Below are 26,720 nucleotides of genomic sequence, written 5' to 3'. Positions count from 1 at the left end.
AAAAAAAAAATAGGAGCACCTTCTGATCAATAATCAAAAATTCTGATCAAAAATTAGCCTTCCTAATACGAGGTGACATTTGACTCCTTAAAGTGACTTACAGGAGTATTTTCTTTTTACCTTAGTAATGGCATCATTTTCATCTGTCAAATAAAAAAATGTATGTTTATAAGCTTTTTAAAATTTCTATTTAAAACAATATAATAAGTAGAATAAGACATAAGTTACCAATCATATGAAATTAGTATTAATAAGTTAATTTGTACTACAGAGGTAGCACAGAAGAACACAAAAGTGGCTTGTAGGTACATTTTCAGACGTTTAATGAGGCTCAGAGGTAGCATGAGTGCAATTAAATTAATAAATTAATGTGGAGATTAATGTTTTAAATATAACATTTTGAATACAGAACTGAAATTATACGCTAAAAATGAAACGAAATCCGCCAGCAGGTGGCGGCAAGTCACTGATTTTATCACTGAGTCATTCATTCAATTGATTCGTTCGAACGGCTGAATCATTCAGGAATGAAGCAAGTGACTCTCTTTATGAACTGACGGAAATCCGTCGTAGCGACGGAAGACTTTAATCCCTGCGATAAATCAATATTTATAAGATATATTTTGCTGTATTTTGATTTTTGGTATCTGGTAATAACCATTGTTGATTTGTATAAAATAATATAAATAATAGCAATAATAATAATATTAGGTATGTTTTGTACAGTATAGAAATTTGTAAATTGTGTCATATAGCAACATATCAATTTAATTTTGTGCAATCGAATGTGCGCTCATTAAATTGTAAGTAGTTAGTAGTATTAGTATTGATTAATACAAAAGTTAATATAATTTAAGAAGTTGATAAATATTTAAATGGTGTGTTCATATAAGTTCATATAATATTTTTAACCTTATTTGCATTCATTAAATTGTAACTCTTATAATTATATTATTATTGTAGATATTATCATTATATACTATTACATAAAAATAACAATGCTATTAGTATTTTTATTGAGAATGTAGTATATGCAAATATTTAATTTTTCAAATATTGAATAAAATGGTGTAAGTGGTCATTTTATTGGCATTCATTAAATTGTAACTAATATTGCATATAACGAATACTATTCTTTTTTCATTTGTAAATATATAGTATATTCAGATTTAAAAAAAATAAATAAATATTGAATTGATTGTGTAAAAGCTGATTTAATTTGTGTACATCCTATTTGCTATCATTAAGTGGTGATGACTTTAACAGTAATGTAACAGGAATTTAAGAGGACAATGTTTTTATTGCAATGGTCATCAGTAAAGCCTTCATTTTCTGTATGCAGAATAATCTTTATGTTGATGTTGAAATATGACCGGGCATGTTCTTGTTTTGATTTGTGAGGTTCACCCGCTGATGTTTGTGAGTCATCACATCACTCGCTGTCACTGGTGTGACTAGAGATTGATTAATCAGACACAGACGGTCCAGAACGCACACATGGTCACCGCCTGTTTGTTGCTCATTAGCTGATTCCTTCCACCCTGGATTTCTGTTAGTTTTATATCCTAATTGATGCCTTGGTTTGCTTTCATCTCTTTTTTTTTTGAGCTTCAGGATGCTATTAATCTATTTGAATACATGAAAACCATAATTTTCTCACCTTAATGTGTGTTATGAGCCATTTTAATTTATTACAGAAGGAGAAATTCAGAAAACTTTGGTGCCTATTAACTTTCATTGCAGCAATAGTTCAGCCTCTTAAACATGAGCTACACCGGCCACTTTATTTCTCAGTGTCCTTCGAAAAAAAAAAAAATTTATATATAAAATAAAATAAAAAATAAAACATTAAATTAAATATAATATAATGTTTTATCCATTATATATTTAAACAAACTGACCAATGCAGTAAATAAAAATCAGCTTGACATAAAATAAAGATGCTGAGTCAGGTTAATTTGGATGTTAAAGGGGTGGTTGATTGCGATTTCACTTTTTTTAACGTTAGTGTGTAATGTTGCTGTTTGAGCATAAACAATATCTGCAAAGTTACGAAGCTGAAACTTTAATCAGGATAAAACCGTATATTAAAAGCTAACATAAGCAGTAGCATTTACAAATAACAGCATATCTAAAAGTATGAGACAACAACAAACAAAAAACATAGGCCTACCATTAAAAGCCGTGCTTGCACAGGTTCTGCACGATCCTCTTCAATAATATCCTCTGCTTCTCAATCGGGCTCAAACTGATAAGCGATATTAACGACGCCGTTGTTTACAATACAACCGGAGCACATGCCGCTGAGGAGAGGGGCGGGACGTTTAGAGGCGGTTTAGCCAATCACAACACACTGGGCTAGCTAACCAATCAGAGCCCATCGCCTATTTCTGAGGGCAGGGCTTAAAAAAAAACAGGAAAAGATCAGCCCGTTTCTCAGAGAAGGGACAGAGTGGTGTGGAATAAAGGTAAGCTTTTTTTTTTTTATACCGAAGCATTAACACATGTTAGACTGCACCCCATAAACACAATCAAGCCTTGAAAAAAAACCAGTGAACCAGCCCTTTAAAGTGTGTTCTCCAGGATTGATGTGGCACATTTATTTTGTGTTAGGTTAGTCGGTTATGTCTGCATTCAGCTCTCAAGTCGCAGATCCCTGGCCAAGCATCCCAAACACTCTTGAATTAATTAAAAAAAAAAAAACACACACAAAGTTACAGGGCTGAGTAAACGATATTCTCACATTGGCTTTGATGGTACTCAACAGTGAAGTTTCTGTGAACTCTGCTGTTTCTGTATAAACTGAAAACAGAGTCTGTTTGCCGTTCATCAAAACATAATCATTTTTTTTTATTTTTTTTTTTTATTCCTGCTTGTTTTTTAAACCAAACCTGTAGCCAAAACTAGCTCTGAACCGAGACGGAAGGCCCTACCGAATCATTTCATTAGGTTTACTCAGATTTTAGTTAGTCGCGGCTTTGATGGTACTCAACAGTGAAGTTTCTGTGAACTCTGCTGTTTCTGTATAAACTGAAAACAGAGTCTGTTTGCCGTTCATCAAAACATAATCATTTTTTTAAATTTTTTTTTTTATTCCTGCTTGTTTTTTAAACCAAACCTGTAGCCAAAACTAGCTCTGAACCGAGACGGAAGGCCCTACCGAATCATTTCATTAGGTTTACTCAGATTTTAGTTAGTCGCTCATCAGCGTTTTTCACCTGATGCAGTTTCCTCAACAAATCCACAGTGAAGAAACCAAATGGCCATTAGTTTTGTTTCAGTTCTATAAATGTACAAGAGGTGTTTGATTATCCGTTTTTGCGTACTGTGTTTTTGGCGTGTGATCCATCGGCTAAAAGAAGCCCAGGCCTGTGTCTGCATTGAGCTAATAGTTCTGTTTCAGGAACACTGAATCATGCCTCTGTTTGTCCCTGTGTCCTTCCCTCTGAGCGAGAGAGATCAGAAGGGTGAAGCAGCAGGGGTGGAGAGAGGAAATGATCCACACTGAGCATAAATCTGTTTTTACTTCAGTTTGAGCTTCAGAATAAAACATCTACCCTTAAATGTGTATGAAAATGAGACTTGAATATTGCATATGTTGGCAGAACATGCATTGATCGGTGTTGCATAATAAGACCAGGAACATGCGTTTAGGGTCAATTTTGGCATCAGAGCTTTCTACTTTTTTGAAGCCGTGCATGTTGAATGTATGAAATAGATTTGTTTTAACTCCAGTTTGAGCTTAAAACATCTAAACTTAAGCATGCATGAAGATGAGTCATGAATAATGAATATTTAATGAAAGACAAACATTAATTGTCTTCGGCATGATATGCAATGATTAGTCTTGCACAATTTATAAGATCAAAAACATGCGTTTAGAAAGTTAATGTTGGTGTCAAAGCTTTCTACTTTGTTAAAGCTGTGCATGTTTAATGTATGAAGTAAATAATTGTCTTATCTTTCTTTCTTCCTTTCGGATATGCAGCGGACATTATCTCAACTGTTGAATTTAACTGTTCGGGGGAGTTATTAGCCACAGGAGACAAAGGGGGGAGAGTCGTCATATTTCAGCGAGAACAGGAGGTGATGCAACCCAAAGATTTTTATTGCATTTAATGTTTTAGGAAGTGTGATTCAAAGTGTTTACTTAAGTGTTCAATGTTTCTCTCCATAGAGTAAAAACCGCCTACTCTCAAGAGGGGAATACAACGTGTACAGCACCTTTCAGAGTCACGAGCCTGAGTTTGATTACTTGAAAAGTTTAGAAATCGAGGAGAAGATCAATAAAATCAGATGGCTCCCGCAACAGAATGCTGCACACTTTCTCCTTTCTGCAAACGGTATGAAGACAAAATTGTGATTTTTTTGCTTCTGTTTTTTGTACACCACCATTCAAATGTTTTATTGTGTTTTTGTTTTCTTTTTAAATTGATCAAAAGTGACAATAGGGACGTGTATATTGTTATAACAGATTTATATTTCAAAAAAACGTTTTCTTAAACTGTCCATTCATCAAAAAAATCCTGAAAAAAAGTTTCCACAAAAATTTACAATTGTAATATGTTTACAATATTTCTGTTTTTACTGCATTTGTACATCAGTCAAATGCAACCTTGGTGAACATTAGAGGCTTTCAAGAACAAAAAAAAAACTCCAAATTTATGAATGGTGGTGTATCTATAGCTGTTTCAAAATTATTTGAGCTGCCTACCTAGACAGACAATGACGTATTTTGTTCTGATTAAAGGAAAATGTGGGTGCTTTTTGGCTTCATTTCTTCTCACTAGGTTTTCGAAACGAGCTTAGAAACGAATGTTTAAAAAAACTTCCAAAATCACCTTCGATAAACGGCGAAAGTCAACAGGCTTTTCAAAATCCAAAATATGGCCAAACAGGCGCTTCTGCATCTAGTTTCAAAACTAAATCATCCGCGATCGTCTTGTAGCCGCGTTCAGTTTTTAATTGTAGTGTCTGTTCTTTTACTGAACTAAATGATTTTTATTACTATAAAAAATCAAAACGACGGTGGGGGTCGGTGCCGCGGTGGGCAAGTGACGTAACCGGTGTTGCGGCTTAACACCGGTATCACCGTCGGCACCGTCTATCGCGGCAAGCCTACTTTGGATATGCAATTTCTCTGTTACTGACTTGTTTTTTCTTTTTGTTTTGTTTCCTCAAAAAGATAAAACCATCAAACTATGGAAGATCAGCGAAAGGGACAAACGAGCAGAAGGATACAACCTTAAAGATGAAGACGGAAGACTGCGAGATCAGTTTCGAATCACAACACTACGGGTTAGTCTGCCGCTTCTCTTCTGATGACATTTTGAGTTGAGAGTGCAGCCAGTGAAGGTTAGCTGTGCACAGGTTTTTAGTTAATGAATATTTAATAAGATTTAAAGTCAGATGTTTCCAGAATTTGTAGTCTGTAGAGTGCATGCCATGTGATGTAAATGCACAGTATACACCCAGCTGTCAGTGGGGCAGGACTGCTTAATGCTATTTAAACCTGAGAGTGATGAAGAAACATGTACAGAAAGGGACGTGTTCCAGACAAGTCAAGACAAGGACGTTTTTGGAAAAACTATACAGCAGTGTACCATGATTTCATTGCAACCTTATATAGGTTTTATATTGCTTGTTATATTATATTATATATAAATACACACACAGTATATATTTAAGAAAAATGTTACATTTATATATGAAATATATTTATATATGATATAATTTATATGAATATAAATATATACATGTAAATATTTTCTAAATATATGCTGTATGTGTGTGTCTTTATATATACATAATAAATATACACAGTGCACACGCATATATTATGTAAATAAAAACTTTTATATTGGATGCGATTAATCGTTTGACAGCACCAATATATATATATATATATAAGGGGTGTAACGTCGCACGTATTCATATTGAAACGTTCGGTACACATTACAAACCAAACGATTCGGACAAATACTATTATATTTGGAAAATAAAAGAGATTAAAGTGTGTAAAATATAATGTTCTCATAAAATATAAGGCTCAACAAGGCAGTCCAAACGACGTGACCGGCAACGTGATATCTGCCCCTCCCACCTCCAAAGAAAAACACACTACTCCAGTCAGGCATACGCTGGATTATCTCGTTGCAATATGGCTAGTAACGTTAATGCAATTACCAGACCAGAAAAAGAGGATCCTCCAATAACCAACAGGTCTGGCGTTTGGGACCACTTTGGTTTCCCTGTAAGTTATGAGGGTGATGGCAAGAGAGTGGTGGATAAAAACAACGGTATGTCGCATCTGCTACACAACAATAAGCTACATCAGCGGCAATACTTCAAACATGCCAACTCATTTACGCCGACATCAACCCAGTGTGTCAATAACTGGAACTAGATGAAAACTAGAAACACACGCTACAAACTATCCCTGCAGCATTCAGGCAGGCATTTCCATCAGAATCAAACAGGGCAAAACAAATCACTGAGGCGATCAGTACTTTTATAGCCGCGGATATGAGACCTTACTCTTTAGTGGAAATGCGGGTTTTAAGAACATGCTTAATGTAATTGAGCCCCGTTGCACTATTCCTTCACGAGCCCATTTCAGCTAGACCGTAATTCCTGCTTTGTACAAAAAAACAAAAGCCCAAATAGAGAACCAGTTGACCGAAGCACCAGCGGTTGCTCTAACAACAGACAGCTGGACGTCAAGGGCTACACAAAGCTACCTGACTGTAACGGCACATTACCTTACTGCTGAACGGGAGATGAAAAGCCATGTTCTTCAGATACACGCCCCCTTGAGAGTCACACGAGTGAGTATTTGGCCAAAGGGATGACAGAAGCAGTGGAAATGTGGAAGCTGGAACGAGCTAATGTACCTATTCCTGTGACTACTGACAATGCCAGGAATATAGTTAATGCTGTTGGAGCTGCTGGACTTGGGCCACAAATAGGGTGCTTTGCCCATGTCATTAATCTAGCATCTCAGAAAGCAATGGCAGTGCAGCAGATCTCTCGCCTCCTAGCAAAGATCAGAAAGATTGTGACCTTCTTTCACTGAAGCACAACAGCGGCCCATGTGTTGAAGACAAAACAGGAGCGGCTGCAGCTTCCTATTCACAAACTCATCCAAGATATACCAACTAGATGGAATTCAAGCTACAATATGATTGAAAGATATCTTGAGCAGCAGACAGCAGTGTATTCTGCAATGACAGACGAAGCTGTGAAGAAAAATGTTAAAGACATTGTGACTTTGTCTGAAAATGACGTGTCATCACAGTTTTGAAACCCCTGAAAACTGAGTCCTCTCCATCTGCGTCCATGGTCCTGCCTATAAAAATTATGATCCTGAAATCCATAGTACTGTATGATGATGACAGCCCAGCAGTGAGGGATGTCAAAACAGCTATCAGAAATGACCTGCAGCAGAGATACACAGAACCTGGTCTTCAAGATTACCTGCACAAGAGCACCGCTTTGGATCCACGATTCAAGTCACTGCTACACTTGGATTCTACCACTGGCCTGAGAGTCTATGATCTTCTCACCACAGAGATTGTGAGCACTGAACAACAGGTACTATTTATATTTTGCTGCTTACTATATTTTTGATTAATTATTTGCATACTTATGTTTTTATCTCAATATTTTTTACACTGTGAGTACATCTTGATGTTGTGTTCTTTATAATCTGTTCTGTATTGTTGTATTCCATGTCCCTGTATATAACATTCCTATATGTGGTTAATACTAACCTTTTGTAGTGAGTTCCATGCTATGGGTTATGAGCATCTGCCTCACGACTCTTCAATCAGTCCCTGTCTTAGTAGAAACGAGTTTACACTTGATTACCAACACCTGGTCATTTTATTTTACTAGTGTAAGATTATTGTTGTTTATATTTCTCCAGGGCCAAGCCACAGGCACCACAGAGCCAGAGCCACCTCCATAGAGACTCAGACAGTGGACTTGGAACCCTCAACATCACCTCCACAAGAAAAGAAGTCGGCCATGACTGAGCTGTTTGGAGGACTGTTCATGACCCATGACTATGAGCCAAGCACCAAGTCTGTGGCCAAAATGGCAGAGGGGGAGATGCAATTGTTCGGGGGTAGTGGACTGTATTCCCTTGGATGCAGATCCACTGAAATGCTGGAAAGTCCATGAGCACTTATACCCTCATTTTGCCATGTTGGCACGGCGTTACCTGGCTGTGCCTGGAACATCTGTCCCTAGCGAGAGGGTGTTTTCCACTGCAGGTGACATTGTCACATCAAGCAGATCTGTGCTGTCTGAAGAAAATGTGGACACTCATCTTTCTGAAAAAATACAAACTTACAAATTGAGTAAAAACACACTGAGTTCCATATAAAACAAAATTGTTATTTTCTTTGTATTTGTTTATCACTACTACAATATTACATTTAATTTTTTTATAAGGAGCTATTTGGTTTTGGTTATAAGGAGGTTTTTGTTTTATATGCTGCTAAGAAGACACCTCAGAAGATGGGTAAAATATAGCTCCATCATTGTTCAAACTAAGTAAAAAAAAAAAAAAAAACTGTATTAGTTGGTAAATTGTTAATTTTTGTGGAAGTAAAAAAAAAAAAAAAAAAAGATCATACTTTATGATGTTAGTTTTAATAAATAAAAAAGTGTAAAAATCAAGGAAATTTCTCTGGCATTTCTTTCTTTTTGCTGTATCGAAAACATACCGAACCGTGACACCACTGTGTCGTACCGAACCGAACCGTGAATTTTGTGAACCGTTACACCCCTAATATATAATATAGGCTAATGTAACCTCATAGCAGTGTTCAGTGTTAGTGTCATGGTTCCTTTTACTAATGCTTAGCTATAGCCGTTGAGTTACTTGACTTAAAGGGTTAGTTCACCCAAAAATGAAAATTCGGTCATTAATTACTCACCCACATGTCGTTCCAAACCCGTAAGACCTCCGTTCATCTTCGGAACACAAATTAAGATATTTTTGATGGAATCCGAGAGCTCTCTGACCCTCCCATAGACAGCAAGGGTCCTTACACGATAAACGTCCAGAAACGTAGCAAGGAGATTGGTAAAATAATCCATGTGACATCAGGGGTTCAACCGTAATTTACGAAGCTACGAGAATACTTTTTGTGTGCAAAAGAAAAAAAACGAATGACTTTATTCAACTATTCGTCTCCTCCGCGTCACCCTAGCTCCATTTTGGAGAGTATCCACTGAACGCAAACAGCGTATGTTGTTCTGTGTCAGCCGCACCACACGGATATGTTGTTTTCGTTCAAATCAAAGCACAAACAACGTAGAAAACGTATCCGCGTGGCGCAACTGACACAGAACAGCATACGCTGTTTGCGTTCAGTGGATTCTCTCCGAAATGGAGCTAGGGTGACACGGAGGAGACGAATTGTTGAATGCATAAAAAATTTCTCAATTTGTGTTCCGAAGATGAACGGAGGTCTTACGGGTTTGGAACGACATGTGGGTGAGTAATTAATGACCGAATTTTCATTTTTGAGTGAACTAACCCTTTAAGGTTTTCTTCCAAACTGGGATTTCTGAGTTGATGAATAGCTACTAATTAAATCATAAAAATGTCAAATCAAAAATAAAAACAAAAGAATATGCTTACTAAAGATGTAATATTATATTTGTCCATTCCCATTAACCAACATCAGAGAACATGCAAATTTGTTAAATTATATAAATATTAACTTAAAATTTGAGAGGGGAGTTAAAGAAAATATTTCAGATCATTTCTTTTAATTGAAATATGTACTTTTTCTTGGCTTATTGTTTCATTAAGTAACTCTTTGGTTGTTTCGCAGGTTCCTGTGCTGATGCCGATGGACTTGATGGTGGAAGCAAGCCCACGCAGAATATTTGCTAACGCACATACATATCACATCAATTCCATTTCAGTAAATAGTGATTATGAAACATACCTTTCTGCAGACGACCTCAGAATAAACCTCTGGCATTTAGAAATCACAGATAGAAGTTTTAGTATCCTTTACGCAATCAGTGACGTTCAATTTTTTTTCCCTCTATTTTATTGAAATGTGCCTGATCTGAATGAATGTCTATACTATAATTTTCATAACCCATATTCCACATGCCTGTTTTTATTTATGCATTTTTTTTTGATGTACCTTTTAAGACTTCTATGTAAACATTCTCTGTGCGTGTGAAATTAAGTAATTTAGTTGCGTCTATATGGTCTAATATATTCATCTTTTAGACTGCAATAGGTTCACAATACAGTATGTCCCCTTGAACAATTGTATTTTACTGTAAAACATACACATTTTTAGTATGTGTGGATTAAGACATTGGCCAATCTGAATGTATTTAAAGAGACACCATCAGCTCCAATCGTCTTTTTCAACCATTTCTTCAGAAACCGAATCCCCAAGGAATGACCAAGGCCTGCATCTCTGACACATCTCAATGACTTTAAAAGTGTGTTTGAAGTTATTTCTGTTGCTTTCCTTTACCGTTTCTTTCCTCAGACATTGTAGATATAAAACCAGCCAATATGGAGGAGCTGACGGAGGTGATAACAGCGGCCGAGTGTCACCCACACCAGTGTAACGCCTTTGTATACAGCAGTAGTAAAGGAACCATCCGCCTGTGTGACATGAGGGCCGCCGCACTCTGCGATAGACATAGCAAATGTGAGTATTTTAAGACAGTCCAGTCTATTTTTTCCCCTCTTTTTTCCCTTTTATACTCTTCCATCCCTTTATTTTCCATCAGATGGAGAGTCTGAACTCTCTACGTGGGAATGTTCCCTGACGCAGTGTCCTTTTCTCCTAAAACACGATCAGACTCTCTCACTAAAAGGCCGTGGAAAGTTCTCGTTTTGTCTGTTTTTGCCATCCGCTGTTTAATGTCAGCAGGGCCTTGTGTTATGTAATCCCTGGGTTATGTAATTAATCGAGCGCTCTGTTCTCAACTTGGACCTCACTCCAGACCAACAAAGCAAAAAAGCAAACTCTCGCCATTTACTTCCTGTCATATCCACTAGTTACAAAACGGAATGCAAGTGCATAAAACTGAAGCGTTTGGATGGAATTAATGGACTGTTAGCATTATATATCCAATTTATTCCTTTTGTTTTTGTTATTTTACTGTTAGTGTTATATATGCAATTCAATCCTTTATTATTGTTATTTTACCAAGTATTACATTCCAAACGATTCTTTACAAAAAGGAAATGTGACCGTATGATTTATTCTAGGATAAACATTTTGGCATTTGGCAGTCTGCTCTTGTTGATAGGGTTCATTTCTGGTCCATTGGTCACACTAGAAATGGGAAGATCAAGTCAAATGCATTGTGGGATATATACACGCACTACTGTTCAGAAGCTTGGGGTCAGATGTTTTTGATCGAAGGCACTTATGCTCACCCAGACTATTTATTTGCTTTATAAAAAAAAAACAGTATTATTGTGAACACCAGTTCACACCAGTCTTAAATGTCACATGATCCTTCAGAAATCATTGTAATATGCTGATTTGGGGCAAAAAAAAATTTCATATCAAAATTGAGAGGAACCCTCAGGGCATTTTGTAACATTATAATTGTCTTTTGCTGTCACTTTTGGGCAATTTAATGCAACTTTGAATAAAAGTATAAAAAAAAAAAAAAAAAAAAATCTTTTGAATGGTACTATTCATGTGCAGGATTTTAAATTTTTTACTCGAACAGCTATTAATGTTTCTGCTGCAAGTCTGAAATGTCATCAAAAATATTGTGTTTTTGTTCGTCCAAAGTTTTTGAGGAGCCAGAAGATCCCAGCAGCCGGTCGTTCTTCTCAGAAATCATCTCCTCCATATCTGACGTCAAGTTCAGCCACAGCGGTCGATACATGATGACCCGCGATTACCTCTCCGTTAAGGTTTGGGACCTGAATATGGAGAACCGGCCCGTAGAGACCTACCAGGTACAGTAGAGATCTTATTATTGCAACAGCTGACATTCCAGAGCTTGTGCTGTCATGTTTTCAGAACATGGTGTTTCACGTCTTCAATTAATACATTCTTCATTTACTGCCAGCACCTCCACAAAGTTTCACACGCTGCTTAAATGTAAATTTGCAAATGATATGATAACATTTCTTTTTGTTAGTTTTTGTTGCTGCTTCACATTTGTTGTGCTCCTCTGTTTTAGGTACACGAGTACCTACGTAGCAAGTTGTGCTCGCTCTACGAGAACGACTGCATTTTCGACAAGTTTGAGTGCTGTTGGAACGGTTCAGACAGGTGCGGAACCGTATTTAATAAGGGCGGATTCTGCGTTCATGCAGAATTTTACCCTCCCCCGTTCCAAGTACTTCTAAAATATATTTTTAAATTATAGTATATAGAGAGAAATTGTTTTACTTGTGCAGGAAAGATAAACATTCTGGCAAAATAATAAGAAATTCATATATAATTAATAATAGAATAAAAATAAGAATAAGAAAAACTATTGTATGTTATACCAGTGTTGGGAAGTTAAACATTCTGGCAAAATTATATGACATTAAATAGATAACAAAACACTTCTGACTGACACTTTTGACTGACATCGCGGGTCATCATGTATATATGGGTTTATTACTGGTTTGGTGTTGATGAAGTGGTTCTTGAACACAAATGATGTGATTGAAAGAATCACTGAATCGGGTTTTTGAACTGAATCAAAATAGTTGAAACCAATATTTTGAAAGAAGTACTCCTCCCTGTGAATCAGATTTTTGATCCTGCATCAAACAAATGCTTAATACTTAAGATACAAACAAAAAGATCTAAAAACTGTTTCCAACCTATTATGCAGGTACAAAAAGTAGCTTAAATGCATCACGATTTGCTTGAATGTAATTGAAAACGGTGGTGCAGAAATTCTCAAAAAAAAAATGTCAAAAGCCTGGTGAAACTGTTTGTAACCTATCGATTGCTACAAATTGACAACTAATCTTTTTTTCTTTTTTTTTCCCCTCATCTCATCGCCCCCTGCAATTACCTTCTCAGTGCCATTATGACGGGTTCCTACAACAATTTCTTTAGGATGTTTGACAGGAACACGCGCAGGGACATCACACTGGAGGCATCGAGGGAGAACAGTAAACCCCGTGCCATGCTCAAACCCCGCAAGGTCTGCACCGGCGGCAAACGGAAGAAAGACGAAATCAGCGTGGACAGCCTGGACTTCAACAAGAAGATCCTACACACCGCCTGGCACCCGAAAGAGAACGTCATAGCTGTGGCCGCCACCAACAACCTGTATATATTCCAGGACAAAATTAATTAAAAAAGAGAGAGAGAGTGATTTAAAAACTAAGAAGAAACAAAAATCAAGAAAAAGAAACTCTCCCCTCCTCCCCGTCATCCCGTCATCCCGTCATCCCCCCCCCACGCAGGTCGGAGGACGCTCAAGAAATCTCGTACTTTGCAATGATAAGCCTAGTCGTTAAATCTGTAAGAGAAATATGGCCTTGTTGTCAACCTGAAAAAGAAGCAAAGCACTTCACGTTAACCAGGAAGCTGAGAGACAGACTATATATTTTGGGAAAAAATCCCTCTCTGGGAGGGCGTCAATAATTCACGACGACCCCAAACCAAAATAAAAAACAAGGAAAGGCCGATATCAACCAACCCTCCAGCGACGGAACCGACACCAATCAGCATTAAGAGGCTAGATCCACTTCGCAAAAGTCATGCATTTATCCGTCTTTCGACTGAGCCTTACATTTTTATGATTTGACGACCAGAACTACGGAAACGCACCAGGATGAGTAACGTCTCGCTGTCAATCGTATGTACTCGCTGTTCGAAATTCAGGCCTTCATGAGCATTTGTTTAATGCCTGTTAACATTCCTTCCCCTGGCCCGACTCTCAGGCCTTCATGTTCTACCTTTTAAGCACTTAAAACAGGTCTCCATTTTGGTCAGTGGACAGTTTCGTTTCTTTTTTCCCGTTTCTTTCGGTTTTATTTTTGTTCTGTTTTTATTTTATACTTTTTTTCTTGTTTTCTCATGCATAATACTATCTACTCACTGACTGTATCTATATATTACACCATCTGGTGTCAAACCACTTAATAAAAGTAACATAACTACAAAGAGAAAGCGTTTTTACATTATGAGCAGGTATGTATGATTTTTACGTTCTATATTTGCATGTAATCTGCATATGTAGATCTGGAGCGCCAGTGGTTAAAATGTGAAATCATCCTGCTGAACCCAAATCTGCACCATTATTGGGGAATTCCATAAAAAAAATTTGAAATTTGACGATTGAAATGACTTTCAACGAAAACAAAATGGCCCGATTTTTGATTTTATGAACGCATAATTTGCTTGTATGTCGGACGAGTCTAAATAAGTCAGAAAATGCAATTCCCTAATAATGTTCCAGTTGGGAAGCAAATCTCCATATTGTACTACTTGAATTTGCAGTTGCACTGTTTGATTGAGGACATTGGCCATGAAAAGCATCAGTATTGCCGTCTGTTTCGCTTTAGAGTTTTCATTTTATGTTTTTTTTTTTTTCGTTTTTACTTCGTAAAGGGATTCTACCGCCTTAAGTCTGTCTGTATGTCCTATAATAATCCTCAACCGTTATCCTTGAGGACTAGATGATCTGGAAAACCCATTGCCCATACGTCGCCCAGCTACCTTCGACATGCATTTTTTATTTTAGCACTCCATTTGTCCGTTCATGTGCTGCTACGGTTTGTGCGGCTTAGTATTTGGACACTAATATACGAGATATCGTACAGTCGGTGACAACCATCGCAGAACACTCAAATCAAAACCGATGTGTTCAGTGCCTCTTGAGACAAAACTGGCTTTCCTCCAGTCAATCAAAGTTAACGGATCACATCCTGATGTCGAGATGCTCCTTGTGCACAAAAGAAACATACGTCGTGCGGAAGTTGATCTAAATGGATTTATCCAACGCTATCTCACGACCAATTCGTACGTATTTCACGAGGTGGCTAATTCTCTTGTACAATTTTGTACGATTTGTCTAGACCCCAGTGACGGGTAGGTTTAGGGGCGGGGTTAGGTGTAGGTCATTCGTACAAATTCATACGAATTGTGCAACTCGTAAAATACGTACGATTAAGCACAAATCATATGAATTTGTACGAGTGAGGTCGTACGAATTAGCCACCTCGTAAAATATGTACGAATTGCCGTGAAATCGGGCTGGATTTATCTCGCATCAGGATGCGGTTTAAAGAAACCGGTGACAACATACAGTTTGTGTGCTGCTGAATTTTGACATGCAGCTGCAAAACTGATGTCAAAATGACAAAAGTAACTTAATGGTTGACAAGTACAAAGTTGTTGTTATAGCTGATTGTGACGCTCTTTAAATCTGGGAACTGACAGGTCGGATACGTACTCACAGACCTTGTTCCTTGTTAAATGATGATAACATTGTGAAAGTGTACACTTGTTTGATTATTTTTGACCAAAGTTAAATAAAATTTTAATTGTGTTTATCTGAATCAACACACTGCCCAACACTTATTCAAATGATTTCAGGTGACCTTAGCAAATTTGGTTTTTGGAATGGAGAAGTAGCATATTGTTTATTGTGCAGTAAATACTGTTTATATATTGCCTTCTATAAAAGTATGTGACTATATGTAATGATAAACGTATAAAAAGTGTGGTTCAGTGGCACGTGAAGTCACAATGAATTGTGTGCAAGTATATATAACTACACTAAAGTTTTGGGGTAGGTAAGATTTTTGTTTTTGAAAAGTCTGTTTATTTGGCTGAGTTTGTTTGATCAAATATGGAGTAAAAGCAGTAATATTTTGAAATATTATTCCAATATAAAAGAACTAGTGCTGTCAAACGATTAATCGCGATTAATCGCATCCAAAATACGTTTTTGTTTACATAATTATACATGCGTGTACTTTGTATATTTATTATGTATAAATTAGAGCCCGACCGATATGTTTTTTTTTTAGGGGGCCGAAACCGATATTAGGGAGTAAAAAAGACCGATGCCGATATTATGTATATATATATATAATTATATATTTTTTGCAATGATAACTCAAATGTGGTGATCAAACACTTATAATGATGTGACAAACATAGGCCTATGTAGTGGAGGCAGGGTATTTAACAATTTAACAAACTTTATTATTCAAAATGAGTCTGACATCAGTGCACTTAACAGTAAACTTCACTTATTATAAATAACTTAACACAAATAGAGCATAATATATATAACTTGAATTAAGAAATTAAACAAGGTAACTGTGTAGGGCAAGCAAGCTACTGCCAAACCAACAGGGGCAGGTTTATGCAGGAAGCACAGCTTTTCCAAATGTAAACATCTAAAATGAATAAATAATAATAATCATATTTTTTTTCATAGACTATGTGTTGTATATTCTGGTAATCAAATGAACTTGCAGAGCATTCGTATTATATACACAAAAACTTTTATTTTGGATGCGATTAATAGTTTGACAGCACTAAAAAGAACTGTTTTCTATTTGAATATGTTCAAATTTAATTCCTGTGATTCAAAGCTGAATTTTAGACATTACTCCAGTCTTCAGTGTCACAAGATCCTTCAGAAATCATTCTAATATGCTGCTTTTGCTAATATGCTAATTTGCTGCTCAAGAAACATTTGTCAATGTTAAAAACGATTGTGCTGCATAATATTTTTGTGGAAACTGATTCATTTTTTCAGGATATTTTTTTAATGAATAGAATGTTCAAATTTCAAATAGAACTATTTTGTAACGTAAGTCTTTAATTTACTTTCAAAGAATATTTAAAAAAAAAAAACCTTACTGACCCCAAACTTGTAAATGGTAGTGTAAATGTAAGTTTCCTGTAATATGAAGACTGAATCCAAGAGAGATGTTACAGTTGGCAGACATTTATTTGTTGATACAAAACCACTATGAAATTGACACACACACTGAATACAATTTTTCTAGACTACACAACATGCACATATTAACACCATTTCCCTTATACTCCTGCCTGATTCATTAACAGTTTTATTTAAGGCAATCTCTGGGCTGAAACCCGGACCCTTCAGAAAAACGAAGAACATCTGTGATTGCAGTTCAGGTGAGGCAAACTTGATTCAGCAATTTCTCAGCTTATATAGGACGTTTATTAGTGTTTTCAATTGACATTCAGAAAAGTGTTGAAATGGTACTCAACTTTTTGGCTAGTATTTACTAAAGACCATTGCTTAATTGTATAATACTGTCAACAGCTTGATTTCCAAAGCAAAAGTCTGTTTTTGGTGTCTGAAACATCATAAATACAGAAACTACCTCAAGATACATAGACATGGTGACAAGGTAAAACAAGTCCTATATTGTTATATCATCAAATGTTGAGATATACCATAAGATATACATACAATCCCTGTTTTGATATGGGGTAGATAGTTAAATCTCTTCCCAATTCACAGTCTGCAGTTACACATACCACATCTCTGGAGATCCAGAACTTTAATTTCCCCCCTCTCATCCCTTATTTTATGATCCTCTCATAATATTCTCGGTAGTCTTGGTACGAGTAAATACAAAATTATGAGGATGCATTACATCTAATTCTATCCGGCATGTGCCCATTAGTCTAGCATTGCCTTCCCTGTGCTGATAGCCCTGGAATGGACTGGCATTATGGGAGAGGAACTATGGGAAAGGCCAGTGGAATACACAAGGGGGAAGCGAGGCAGAGCGGCCCACAGGCAGCGAGAGGAAATGTGTCACGTGACCTCGTCCTATCTGCGTCTACACAAGCACTGATTCACGACAAAGCAGCTGAGATGGTGGATGTGCGTATATGAGATTTGTCTTGTTTCTTGGCTTTTCCTGCTCCCTCAAAAGGTGCCAGAAGTAGTAATGCGCCTTCCGATGTACACCCTGAAAAGACAAAATTGTGGCATTGGTGGTCATTTTAGGATCTGTACTATAACATAATAACATGCATTTGATGCACTTTCAGCTTTCAACTTTCTCCTCCAGGTTGGTTTTTCCATTCTCGGCTGCGTAAATCAGTGGACTTGTTTTTGCGTCAGCAGAGCTGTGAGAGCCATCAGCGGAAAACTGCTAAGTCATGCTAACCCCTGTGGAGCGCTAGCATGCATTCCAGCACGCAGACCGCATCCACTGCTGACTCAAAAATAACCCTGGATTTGTCACTATAAAAGGATCCATATCTAGGATTTTAAAATCAATATTGATAAATATAATGCTTAAGATCAAACAATTACACAACAATCTTTGATTTTTGAATTTCTGATAAAAATGTGAAGTTGTGGGTGGCTGTTAGTTTATTGCTATGTGGTTGCTAGGGTGTGCCTGCGGTGCTTTGGGTGGTTGTTTATTGGCCCAAGTCAATAGAAACCACCCACAACTCCTTAAAATATTCTATTCCCTAGATATGGCTTGGCTTTTTTTTGTCTGACAGGCACAATTAATATGATCTGACCATGTAGTTATTTTACATGTCTATATAGTATATTTAGTAGTATATTAATATTTAGAATTTTGTATTTTTATATTTCCAATTTATTTCATTTTAGATTTTTTTGTAATTGTATGTACTTTTGTCATTTGTATTGTTTTGTCTTTTTATATAACTATTATATTTTACTTGTATATAATTTGTCATTTTTAGTTTAATTTAGTTAATTTTAGTCATAAATATTGCCATTAATTGAAATAAAATATAAAAAGTATTTTATTTCAGCTAGTTGCCATTTCTATTTTCATTTAAGGTTTAAGTACTAAAACTAAAAATGAAAACTTTATAATGTAGACATATTAAAACAAATTTTAAAAAACGAATAAAAGTGAATTATTACACAAGTTACCGGTTTGTTTGTTTAATTGACTCACCCGAGACCCACAGCAAGGATGTGCGAAAGGACAAGAGAGGGCAGGAAAACCTTGAGGAATTCTGCTGAGAAGATTCCTCCCTTCTTCATCACACCGGTGTTCCTCATGCTGAGGGTGCTGGAACGCTTCGGGTGTCTCAGCAGAAACTCCCTACAAACACATCATATACTGTATCATCTGCTTGATCTTACTCATTACTATGTGAAGATGCTTTTCATGCCAAGTTGGTTTATTAAGAGTATTAAACAGCATGTTTTCTCAAGGTTTAGGTACTTGGGCGGCAGGTTTTCCGGTCGACTCGACCAGTCCCAGATCCAGTCTGCATTTTTCTTCATCAGGATCTCCACCTCTTTTCTCCTCTCCAAATAGTCTTCCTCTGACTTAAACCAGACCACAACAAAATTAGACAAACTAACAGATGACTTTCATGTTTCTAGATGTTTATTTTATTGGCCATCTTATAAAGTCAGATAATTACATTGCTCTTAAGTGATCCCACACCTTTTGACCAATAAATATCCATGACTATTAAAAAAAAAATTAAGAAATTTTGGTCCCACCTGATTTTTGGTGTTTTTAAATACAATGTACTTATGAATTGTTGAGAGCAGTGCACTTATTGTGTTCATGCTGTATTGCAAAATACAGGTGGGATAAGGTTATGATTAAGGGTAGGGACAGGTTTTGTGGTATGGTGGGTTTAAGGGTGGGTCAACAGTGTAATATTAATTACATGCAGTTTTTTTTAAGATAAGGAAAATGTAAAAACATGTAAGTACACAGTAAGTGCATTGTATCAAATGAATCATTTAAATGTTAATACTAGGATGTTAAAAACTCTTAATAGTAAACAAATAAATAGGTAAATAAAGGTGGGTCCAAAATTTTAGAACCATAAAAAAATCCATATTTCCAATAGAATATTTCATGACTGTTTTTATTTTTATTTCAGGCCAGGAAACCACTATTTTAAATTTCCTTATAATTCTACATTTTTCTTGACCATGGAAACATCGAATCATTGAAATGTCAGTACTAAGTAGTTAAAGACACTTAAATAAAAAATCAGTTAATAATAAAAGTGGATTTGAAATATTTTAGAGCCATAAAAATACATATTTCATATTTAATCCTATTTCTAATTTTTTTTTTTCTTTATTATTAAATATAAATTTTACCTTTTCATATTCATTAACATGATTTTTTTCAGGGCTGAAAACCGCTATTTTATATTCCCTGATGATTCTACATTCCTTGACCATGGGAATCTTGAATCGTCCTTTATAAAGAATGTATCTAGTTACATGAAAGCAGTAGTACACCTGCTTTAGTGCAATTTAATGAAGTCAAGACAAGGTTATGTGTGCTGCTAATGTCTACCTGTGAGCTGTTCTTTTCTCCAGAGCTGTGGACCTCGGAGCCCCTGCGCAAGTGCGAAGGAGTCTGGGATCTTGGAGGACTGGTGAGAAAATTATAAGATTTATTATAACATGCTCATCCTATCAAATTAACGTCTTGTGTGCATCTCAGTGCAGTTCATGCACTAAATTAAAGTCTGCTGAAGTACTGACCTGTCACATGGCAGGCTTCCTCTTGAGCTGCTCCTGCCCGACTCGTGCTGAGCATCCAGCAGCATCTTCTCCAGGTCTCCGCTTGGGGCCGTGCTGGCAGACTGTTCCTCAGAACCTCCTTTAGGAGTGCTGCCACCTCCATTATTAAAATTCAGCTCCACCCAGGAACCTGCAGCAAAACCACATAACGTCTTTAGTGTTGCATGAAGCTTTAACTACAATTACTGTAGTTTTTAAGCCTCTTTTAGAAGTTCTTTATAATATAAATGTTCAAAATATATATATTTTAAAAGCCCAATGTCATAATTCTGACAATGCCATGGCAGCAGCATTATTTGTATTTATATATTTAAGTATGCAAAACACTGCTTGCAAATGTTTCTGTTTAGTACACTTAATCTTGTGCACTCCACACCCATTGTTGGCTTTCTTAAGAATCAATGTATTGCAAGCATCACATGTCATAACTTGTTTTGAATATTTTATCGACATGACATTGAAGGCTGGGCATGAATCAGTGATCATGACACAGCGACCAGAACATCCAGATAAACAGAGAACATGCCAGCACCTGAGACTCAAGCCAGTCAGAGGAAAATAAATACAGCTCTGGCTATAAATAGCTCATGATGTCAAATCATTTTTCACTCAACATCCAATGAAATCAGGCTGTAAACCCCACCTCTATGAAGCAGTGATGGAGACTCCTTTCTGTGAATCGGTTCTTTCAGACGGTTCATTTCAAAGAACCGGTTACACTGGTTTAGTGATTCTTTGCGCCATTCCGCGGTGACTATAAATTATTTTTTATTTTTTTGTGTACGTTATATTAATAAGGTTATTTCCATTTACAAAAAAAAAATCAACTAAACTATTTCGTGTTAAGTAAACCGCCACAAGTTTTCGAAATGTTTAAATTTTTGCTAGTTGGCAAAATACTGTCCAATCAAATCATTATATCTTCTCGGGTTATGAATCAGACACATCCGGAAAATATCAGATTCGGTTGTTAATTCGTCTTATTGCGATTCAGACATGGTAAAAAAAATAATAATAAAAGTGTTAAAGAGGCGGTTCTCTGTTCAGTGCGTCGTCGAGTTGCTGAATCGAGAACGGTTCAGTTCGATTCCTAAATGAATCATTCAAGAGATCAGGCTCTAAAGAATGATTCGTTCACAAATCGCACGTCTTGTTAGCTTCCATGTTTATTATTGCAGATCACATGCGTCATTACTGTGTTTTTTTGCACACACCTGCTTCTTCTTACCACATATTATGACGTTAGATATTAACAAGCCACATTTACTGAAATGAAACTGGAATTTGATGCATGGCATGAACGACCATCGTATAATTACGGACGTATACAAAAAAAAATACATTTTGCTATTATGAATGTGGTTTTGAGTAGAATCATGCATAAAAGAACATTAACTTGAGCTGTTTTGACATACCCTGAAGGTTTTCCTCGGACACACTTTGTTTTTCAATCGACATTTTAGCTCCCTTGACCGACAAAACAGCCCGCAGAGGATGATTCGCGTCCGTCTAAATCCTTATTCAGGAGTCGATAAGATACAGAAACGCAGTGTTATCCACGCGCTTGTTTGTCGATGAGAACGGCTCTGATATCTATATATTCTGCACGTCTAGTACAGTAAACAGCATGTGGTTTCATGTGACAGAAGTGGATCGGGATCTTTATTCCATGGATCCACACAGCTGGTGGTGACGCAACATGCGGCTGTGCTATGGATGGAAATATAGGGCGAACAGAATGACAACAATACTGGCACAAGGGATGCCAGATTGTGTGAATCCTCCTCAGAGTTGTTGCCAGGTTGTACAAATCCTCCTCAAGGTCAGTGGCCCAAACAAATGTTCACAACAGGTTTATTGTGTTTATTTTATTAGGCTTTCTGTTTATATTTGACATTTATTATTGTTTTTTTTTTAATTGTAAATTTGTCGTTTTAATTTGCTTTATTTTCTACTTGAACCTTTATGTTTTAGATTAGTTTGAGTGTTTTCGTTATATGTAGTTTTAGCATTTTAGGACTGCTAAAGTTAATGTGTTAACAGGTATAGGATTTAAATGTGTAATGTAATTTACATTATAATGTGTATATATATATATATATATATATATTTCTAATTATTGTTTTACTTTTTGTCTCAGTTAAAAGTGTGAAATGGACAGGAAAGTGTAATATGCTGACCGATATCTCTTTCCAGGTATTATAGGCCTGCTTGGATGATTTATTGCACTGCTTGCTCAACCAGTGACATGAAGCTGTCGGAACTACTACTTTGTCATAACTGCAGGTGGGAGGAATGTTTGGAAAATTTCTTTCAAAACAGTATTTTTTTTTTACAATTCTGTTTAGTGCCACTAGTGAGCTAGAAATGAAGCTCTGCTCTTTTGTTCTCCCGTCTTAGCTCTCCGTTGCCATTTCCAGGGCTGGAGGATAAATCACAGCACTACACTAGGAGGATGATGATGATGATGTTGTTCTGCAGTATTATTTAAGCCATGCACAATGATGCAGTTTCAATCAGCAACCATATGGAAGGAACAGCATGCTGTGTGAATCCTGAATCACTTCCAAATAAACAAGAGCTATGCAACGAGTGGAGTAACACAACCCACATGTATGTAGTTGGTTGTTATTTAATGCATAGGCTGGATGATGACGTGATGCTGTGGGACTGAGATGCAGTTGCAGTGCATTGACCAGCGGGCGGCTACAGTAGCTGTCTTTTCCTCTGTCTCTCCCACAAGGCAACCCAGGATAAAAGCCAGGCTTCACGCATCCCGCAGAACTGCCAGATCCTAGTGTGTATGCATGTGCACACGCCTGCACGTATGTGTGTGCGTGCCACCCTCCCCTCCTCCTTCCTGCCGGCATCATCCCTCGCTCTCCATCAGGGATGGTGAGGGAGTGTTTATGGTAAGTGTGAGGAATCAAATCTCTCTTGCTTCAAAATCTCTCCTCTAACATGCAGTAGCTCCCTCCCGTTCCTCCTTTTTTCATGTTATTCCCTCCTGGTGATCCGGCGTCTGTATTGCTGAGGATCCAGCTGTCTGCGCAGCCTGCAAGCGGCTCTGTTCTAAAGGGATTAAAGCATCTTCTGCATGGAATTCAGGGCATGACAACATGCATCCCTTGTCGTTTCAGAGCATGTGCTGCGAATCACACAGAATGATGGAGGACCAACAGCTCCCTGGATAAACCCTGCAGACTAAAACAACATCACAACTCAAATCATGCACTTAAGGTGAGTCTCAATCTTTATGCATTGAATTCCTTTCTAGCAGGGTGGCATCAAGCGTTCCATTACCATATAACGATCCCATTATCGTCCTGCTGGGATGTTTGACAGAGCTGTCAATGCGAGCCGGTGCAAAAAGGGAGATACTGATCAAATGGTGCTTGTAGCAGCTACAGCCTCGCTTGCGCAGGTTGGAATAACGTCCACAGGCTGGCGTCTGCCCACTGGGACGTTTGTTGCCATCTGCGATGCAAAGAGACTTGTCCTGCTTGACGTTTATTTTCTTCAAAAGCCTGGCAGAGAAACACTGCACAGGTTGCATTGGTTGTATTTATTATTCAAGCGAAGGATGACGAAATGTGCATCTTTTTTGAGCATGTGATCGGCAGCCTAAAGGAATGAACTCGTTGACTTCAGATGAGGGGGGTTTAGAAAGTGTTTTAGAGGAAGTTTTGGCATAAGCAACAAAATATGAATGCACATAGACAGATTTATGTTTTAAGCATTGGTTGTGATGCATATAATTGAAAGAAGGCATGGATATTGACTAGATGTCGCTTTCGAAACGAGTTTGTCTACAAACCGGTTGTATGATGTTGATGCACTTATAATAACATGAGAAATGTGAATGTTGTTTTAGCCTCTACAGTAGGTTGTTTTATATAATTGGAGAGGATGCAAATGATAGTAGCATATATTTTTTAAATAGACTAATCAATGATGATGAATATGCTTGCTTATACGCATATACTTTTGCACTAGGTCAGGAACCTGTAAATATCCGATAATGATTAAGATTTAGTGTTCTTTTAGTATCATTGATATACTGTTATAATTTTTGTAAATATTTGAATTAGATTTTATTTTTATATTTTCTGTTTTCACTTTAATTTCTTGATTTTGTTATGCATTTTTGTCTTTTTTTATTAGTTTTGTTTTTAAATGTTTATACAGTTTTGCATTTTAATGTATACATTTTTAATGAATTGAAACAAAAATGAATGAAAAAAAATAGTGTTTTATGTTTTATTTTATTTCAGCTCATGTTTATTTTATTTCAAGCAACAAAAATGTTTAGTCAACGAACCCTTTTAAGTTTTAAGAGCAGCTAGACATTTTTATCATTCATTTTAGAGCGTATTGCATAAAGTCTGCCGAGTCCCTGAAATTCACTGAGATTAGACGCTTCAAGTAATCTCACATCCAGAATTTTAAAGAAACAGTTCACTCAAAAAAATTAAAGATCTGTCATGCTCGCCGCTCATATAGCTCTCATATATGGGGTCTTCTGAACCCGTTATGATCTTTACAAAGCTTAGACTCAGTGTTGAATTATCATTAGACAATAGCAGATCTGTGTCCAGGAAACAGCTTGGGATATTTATTTAGCTTTGATAAGGCAATAAGAATTTAGTAAGAGATCCGGCTGAGGCGGACAGTAATTGAGCTGTACCCCAGAGCTGTCATCTATGTATGAAAAGTGCCGTTATCTTACTCAATGATCCACATAATGTGTTCAGTTCAACTGGGCAAAGCTGAAGGGTGTCTTTCATCGCTTCTAAAGTGAGATTATGTGAAAGAATGTAGTTAGAGATGCCTGCTTCAGTACAGGCTTGCTGTCAGTCTATCATACTTTAACAAGTACTACACAATTTGTGCACAGAAAATATATTTAAAAAATGTAATTGTTCAATTAAAAGGCTATAAGTACATTTTGAAACTGGTTGTTGGATTATTTCATTTACATTTCAAAATTGTAATCAATCTGGCCATTATGTCGTTTATATCTAGTTCTAATGCTTAATTGAAACACAATTTGATACTTGTTCAGGATGCTTATCTATTAAACTGCATTGTTTTTAGTAAGGTAAGATTTAGTACAGTTTTTAGTATTTTAGCATTTAGTAAGCTATAGTGCTTCTTCGAAAAACAACTGATATTTTTCTGTTTTTAAAATATAACAAATGTCAAAAGTGATTCAGACATAGCTGCGCCGCTATGTCTAGAATTGAGCCACAAAGTACAAAAGTATCCAAGGATTTGATGGGGACACTTGCAAAGTGCATCTCTGATGTGAGTACATGCTCAATAAAAATGTGATAAACTGAGTGCTTTCAAAGCAAATTAATTCATTAAAAATGCTTATACGTATATGTAATTGCTCTTTTGCAATTATAAAAGTGGTTTAAACTTACAGATGTTTTTCCTTTAATCTAGAGAGGTTAGAGATCTTTTCTGTCCTATTTTGTCCTTTTCCGATTATCTGTAATCTATAAGCCAGTTGGCATGTTGCTAGAGTCCTCTTAACTCTAGTCTGCTGAGAGAGCTGGAAAGATGTTTCTGTGGGGATTGGATGTGGATTTAGGATTTGTAATAGTGGTAAGCAGAGAACACCTTCCAGTTTCTCTTTCCAGAATCTAGACTGCTAAAACAGCAAGCGGGTCTTTTTAATAAATAAAAAGCGCTTTTTATTGCTCAAAGTTTGCTATTTCGTTGCTCAGTGGACTACAACAAATTTGTCTCAGATGTTTCTCCATGGAGGAAATAAAAAAACAAGACATACCTCAACTGTTGACATACTGCTTAGATCAGTTGATCAGAATACATTTGGATTTCAAACGTTTGTATCTTGGCAAATTGGAGCACATTGAGATCTCTTCTGAAACTATAGAGAAGATGTGAGGTTACTGTCTTTTTCTCACGAGAAAACAAATGAGAAGCAGGAGACTTTGGCTCCATTTGCTCTTCACTTAATTTCATTTCTGTCAATTGAGATGTGATTTGAGATCATTTATTGATTAAAGGGGTCATATGATGTTGCTAAAAAGAACATTATTTTGTGTATTTGGTGTAATGAAATGTGTTTATGCGGTTTAAGGTTCAAAAAACACATTATTTTCCACATACTGTACATTATTGTTTCTCCTCTATGCCCCGCCTTTCTGAAACGCGTC

At 36.6% G+C, this 26,720-nt stretch overlaps 3 protein-coding genes across 3 annotated transcripts in view; 2 read left to right on the top strand and 1 right to left on the bottom strand.

The window, feature by feature from the left end:
* The window catches only part of LOC107706599 (serine/threonine-protein phosphatase 2A 55 kDa regulatory subunit B delta isoform), a 119,650-nt gene extending 106,323 nt beyond the window's left edge, over positions 1-13,327 (top strand). The window contains exons 4-11 of the mRNA XM_016510352.1: positions 3,970-4,086; positions 4,178-4,343; positions 5,186-5,298; positions 9,852-10,029; positions 10,536-10,700; positions 11,805-11,974; positions 12,202-12,293; positions 13,044-13,327. Coding sequence (XP_016365838.1) covers positions 3,970-4,086; positions 4,178-4,343; positions 5,186-5,298; positions 9,852-10,029; positions 10,536-10,700; positions 11,805-11,974; positions 12,202-12,293; positions 13,044-13,323 — 1,281 coding nt within the window. The 3' untranslated portion in view covers positions 13,324-13,327. The remainder of the gene's footprint in view (positions 1-3,969; positions 4,087-4,177; positions 4,344-5,185; positions 5,299-9,851; positions 10,030-10,535; positions 10,701-11,804; positions 11,975-12,201; positions 12,294-13,043) is intronic.
* A 3,601-nt stretch (positions 13,328-16,928) lies between these two features.
* On the bottom strand, positions 16,929-22,253 carry bnip3 (BCL2 interacting protein 3). The gene is made up of 6 exons (XM_016510362.1): positions 21,948-22,253; positions 20,494-20,662; positions 20,303-20,381; positions 19,196-19,302; positions 18,923-19,072; positions 16,929-17,944 (listed from the first exon to the last, which is right to left on the bottom strand). The coding sequence occupies exons 1-6, from the start codon at positions 21,988-21,990 to the stop codon at positions 17,902-17,904; spliced, it is 591 nt and encodes a 196-aa protein (XP_016365848.1). The 5' UTR covers positions 21,991-22,253; the 3' UTR covers positions 16,929-17,901.
* Positions 22,254-22,276: 23 nt separating this feature from the next.
* Positions 22,277-26,720, top strand: part of jakmip3 (Janus kinase and microtubule interacting protein 3) — a 47,606-nt gene continuing 43,162 nt past the window's right edge. Inside the window, exons 1-4 of the mRNA XM_016510351.1 lie at positions 22,277-22,354; positions 22,729-22,818; positions 22,933-23,444; positions 23,673-23,772. The gene's annotated coding sequence lies outside the window, so the exon portion shown is untranslated. The remainder of the gene's footprint in view (positions 22,355-22,728; positions 22,819-22,932; positions 23,445-23,672; positions 23,773-26,720) is intronic.

This window comes from Sinocyclocheilus rhinocerous, unplaced genomic scaffold, assembly GCF_001515625.1.
Source record: "Sinocyclocheilus rhinocerous isolate Xijiao unplaced genomic scaffold, SAMN03320098_v1.1 scaffold2189, whole genome shotgun sequence".
NCBI classification, from domain to species: domain Eukaryota; kingdom Metazoa; phylum Chordata; class Actinopteri; order Cypriniformes; family Cyprinidae; genus Sinocyclocheilus; species Sinocyclocheilus rhinocerous.
This window is presented reverse-complemented; position numbering and strand designations above follow the sequence as displayed.

Excerpts from the sequence above, each read along its gene's own strand:
- bnip3 (XM_016510362.1), bottom strand. The coding sequence starts at position 21,990 with ATGTCGATTGAAAAACAAAGTGTGTCCGAGGAAAACCTTCAGG. Across the intron at positions 20,663-21,947 it reads GTCCGAGGAAAACCTTCAGG|GTTCCTGGGTGGAGCTGAAT; the intron begins GTATGTCAAAAC and ends GTTTTGCTGCAG. Across the intron at positions 17,945-18,922 it reads ATCCTTGCTGTGGGTCTCGG|GGTGTACATCGGAAGGCGCA; the intron begins GTGAGTCAATTA and ends TTGTCTTTTCAG.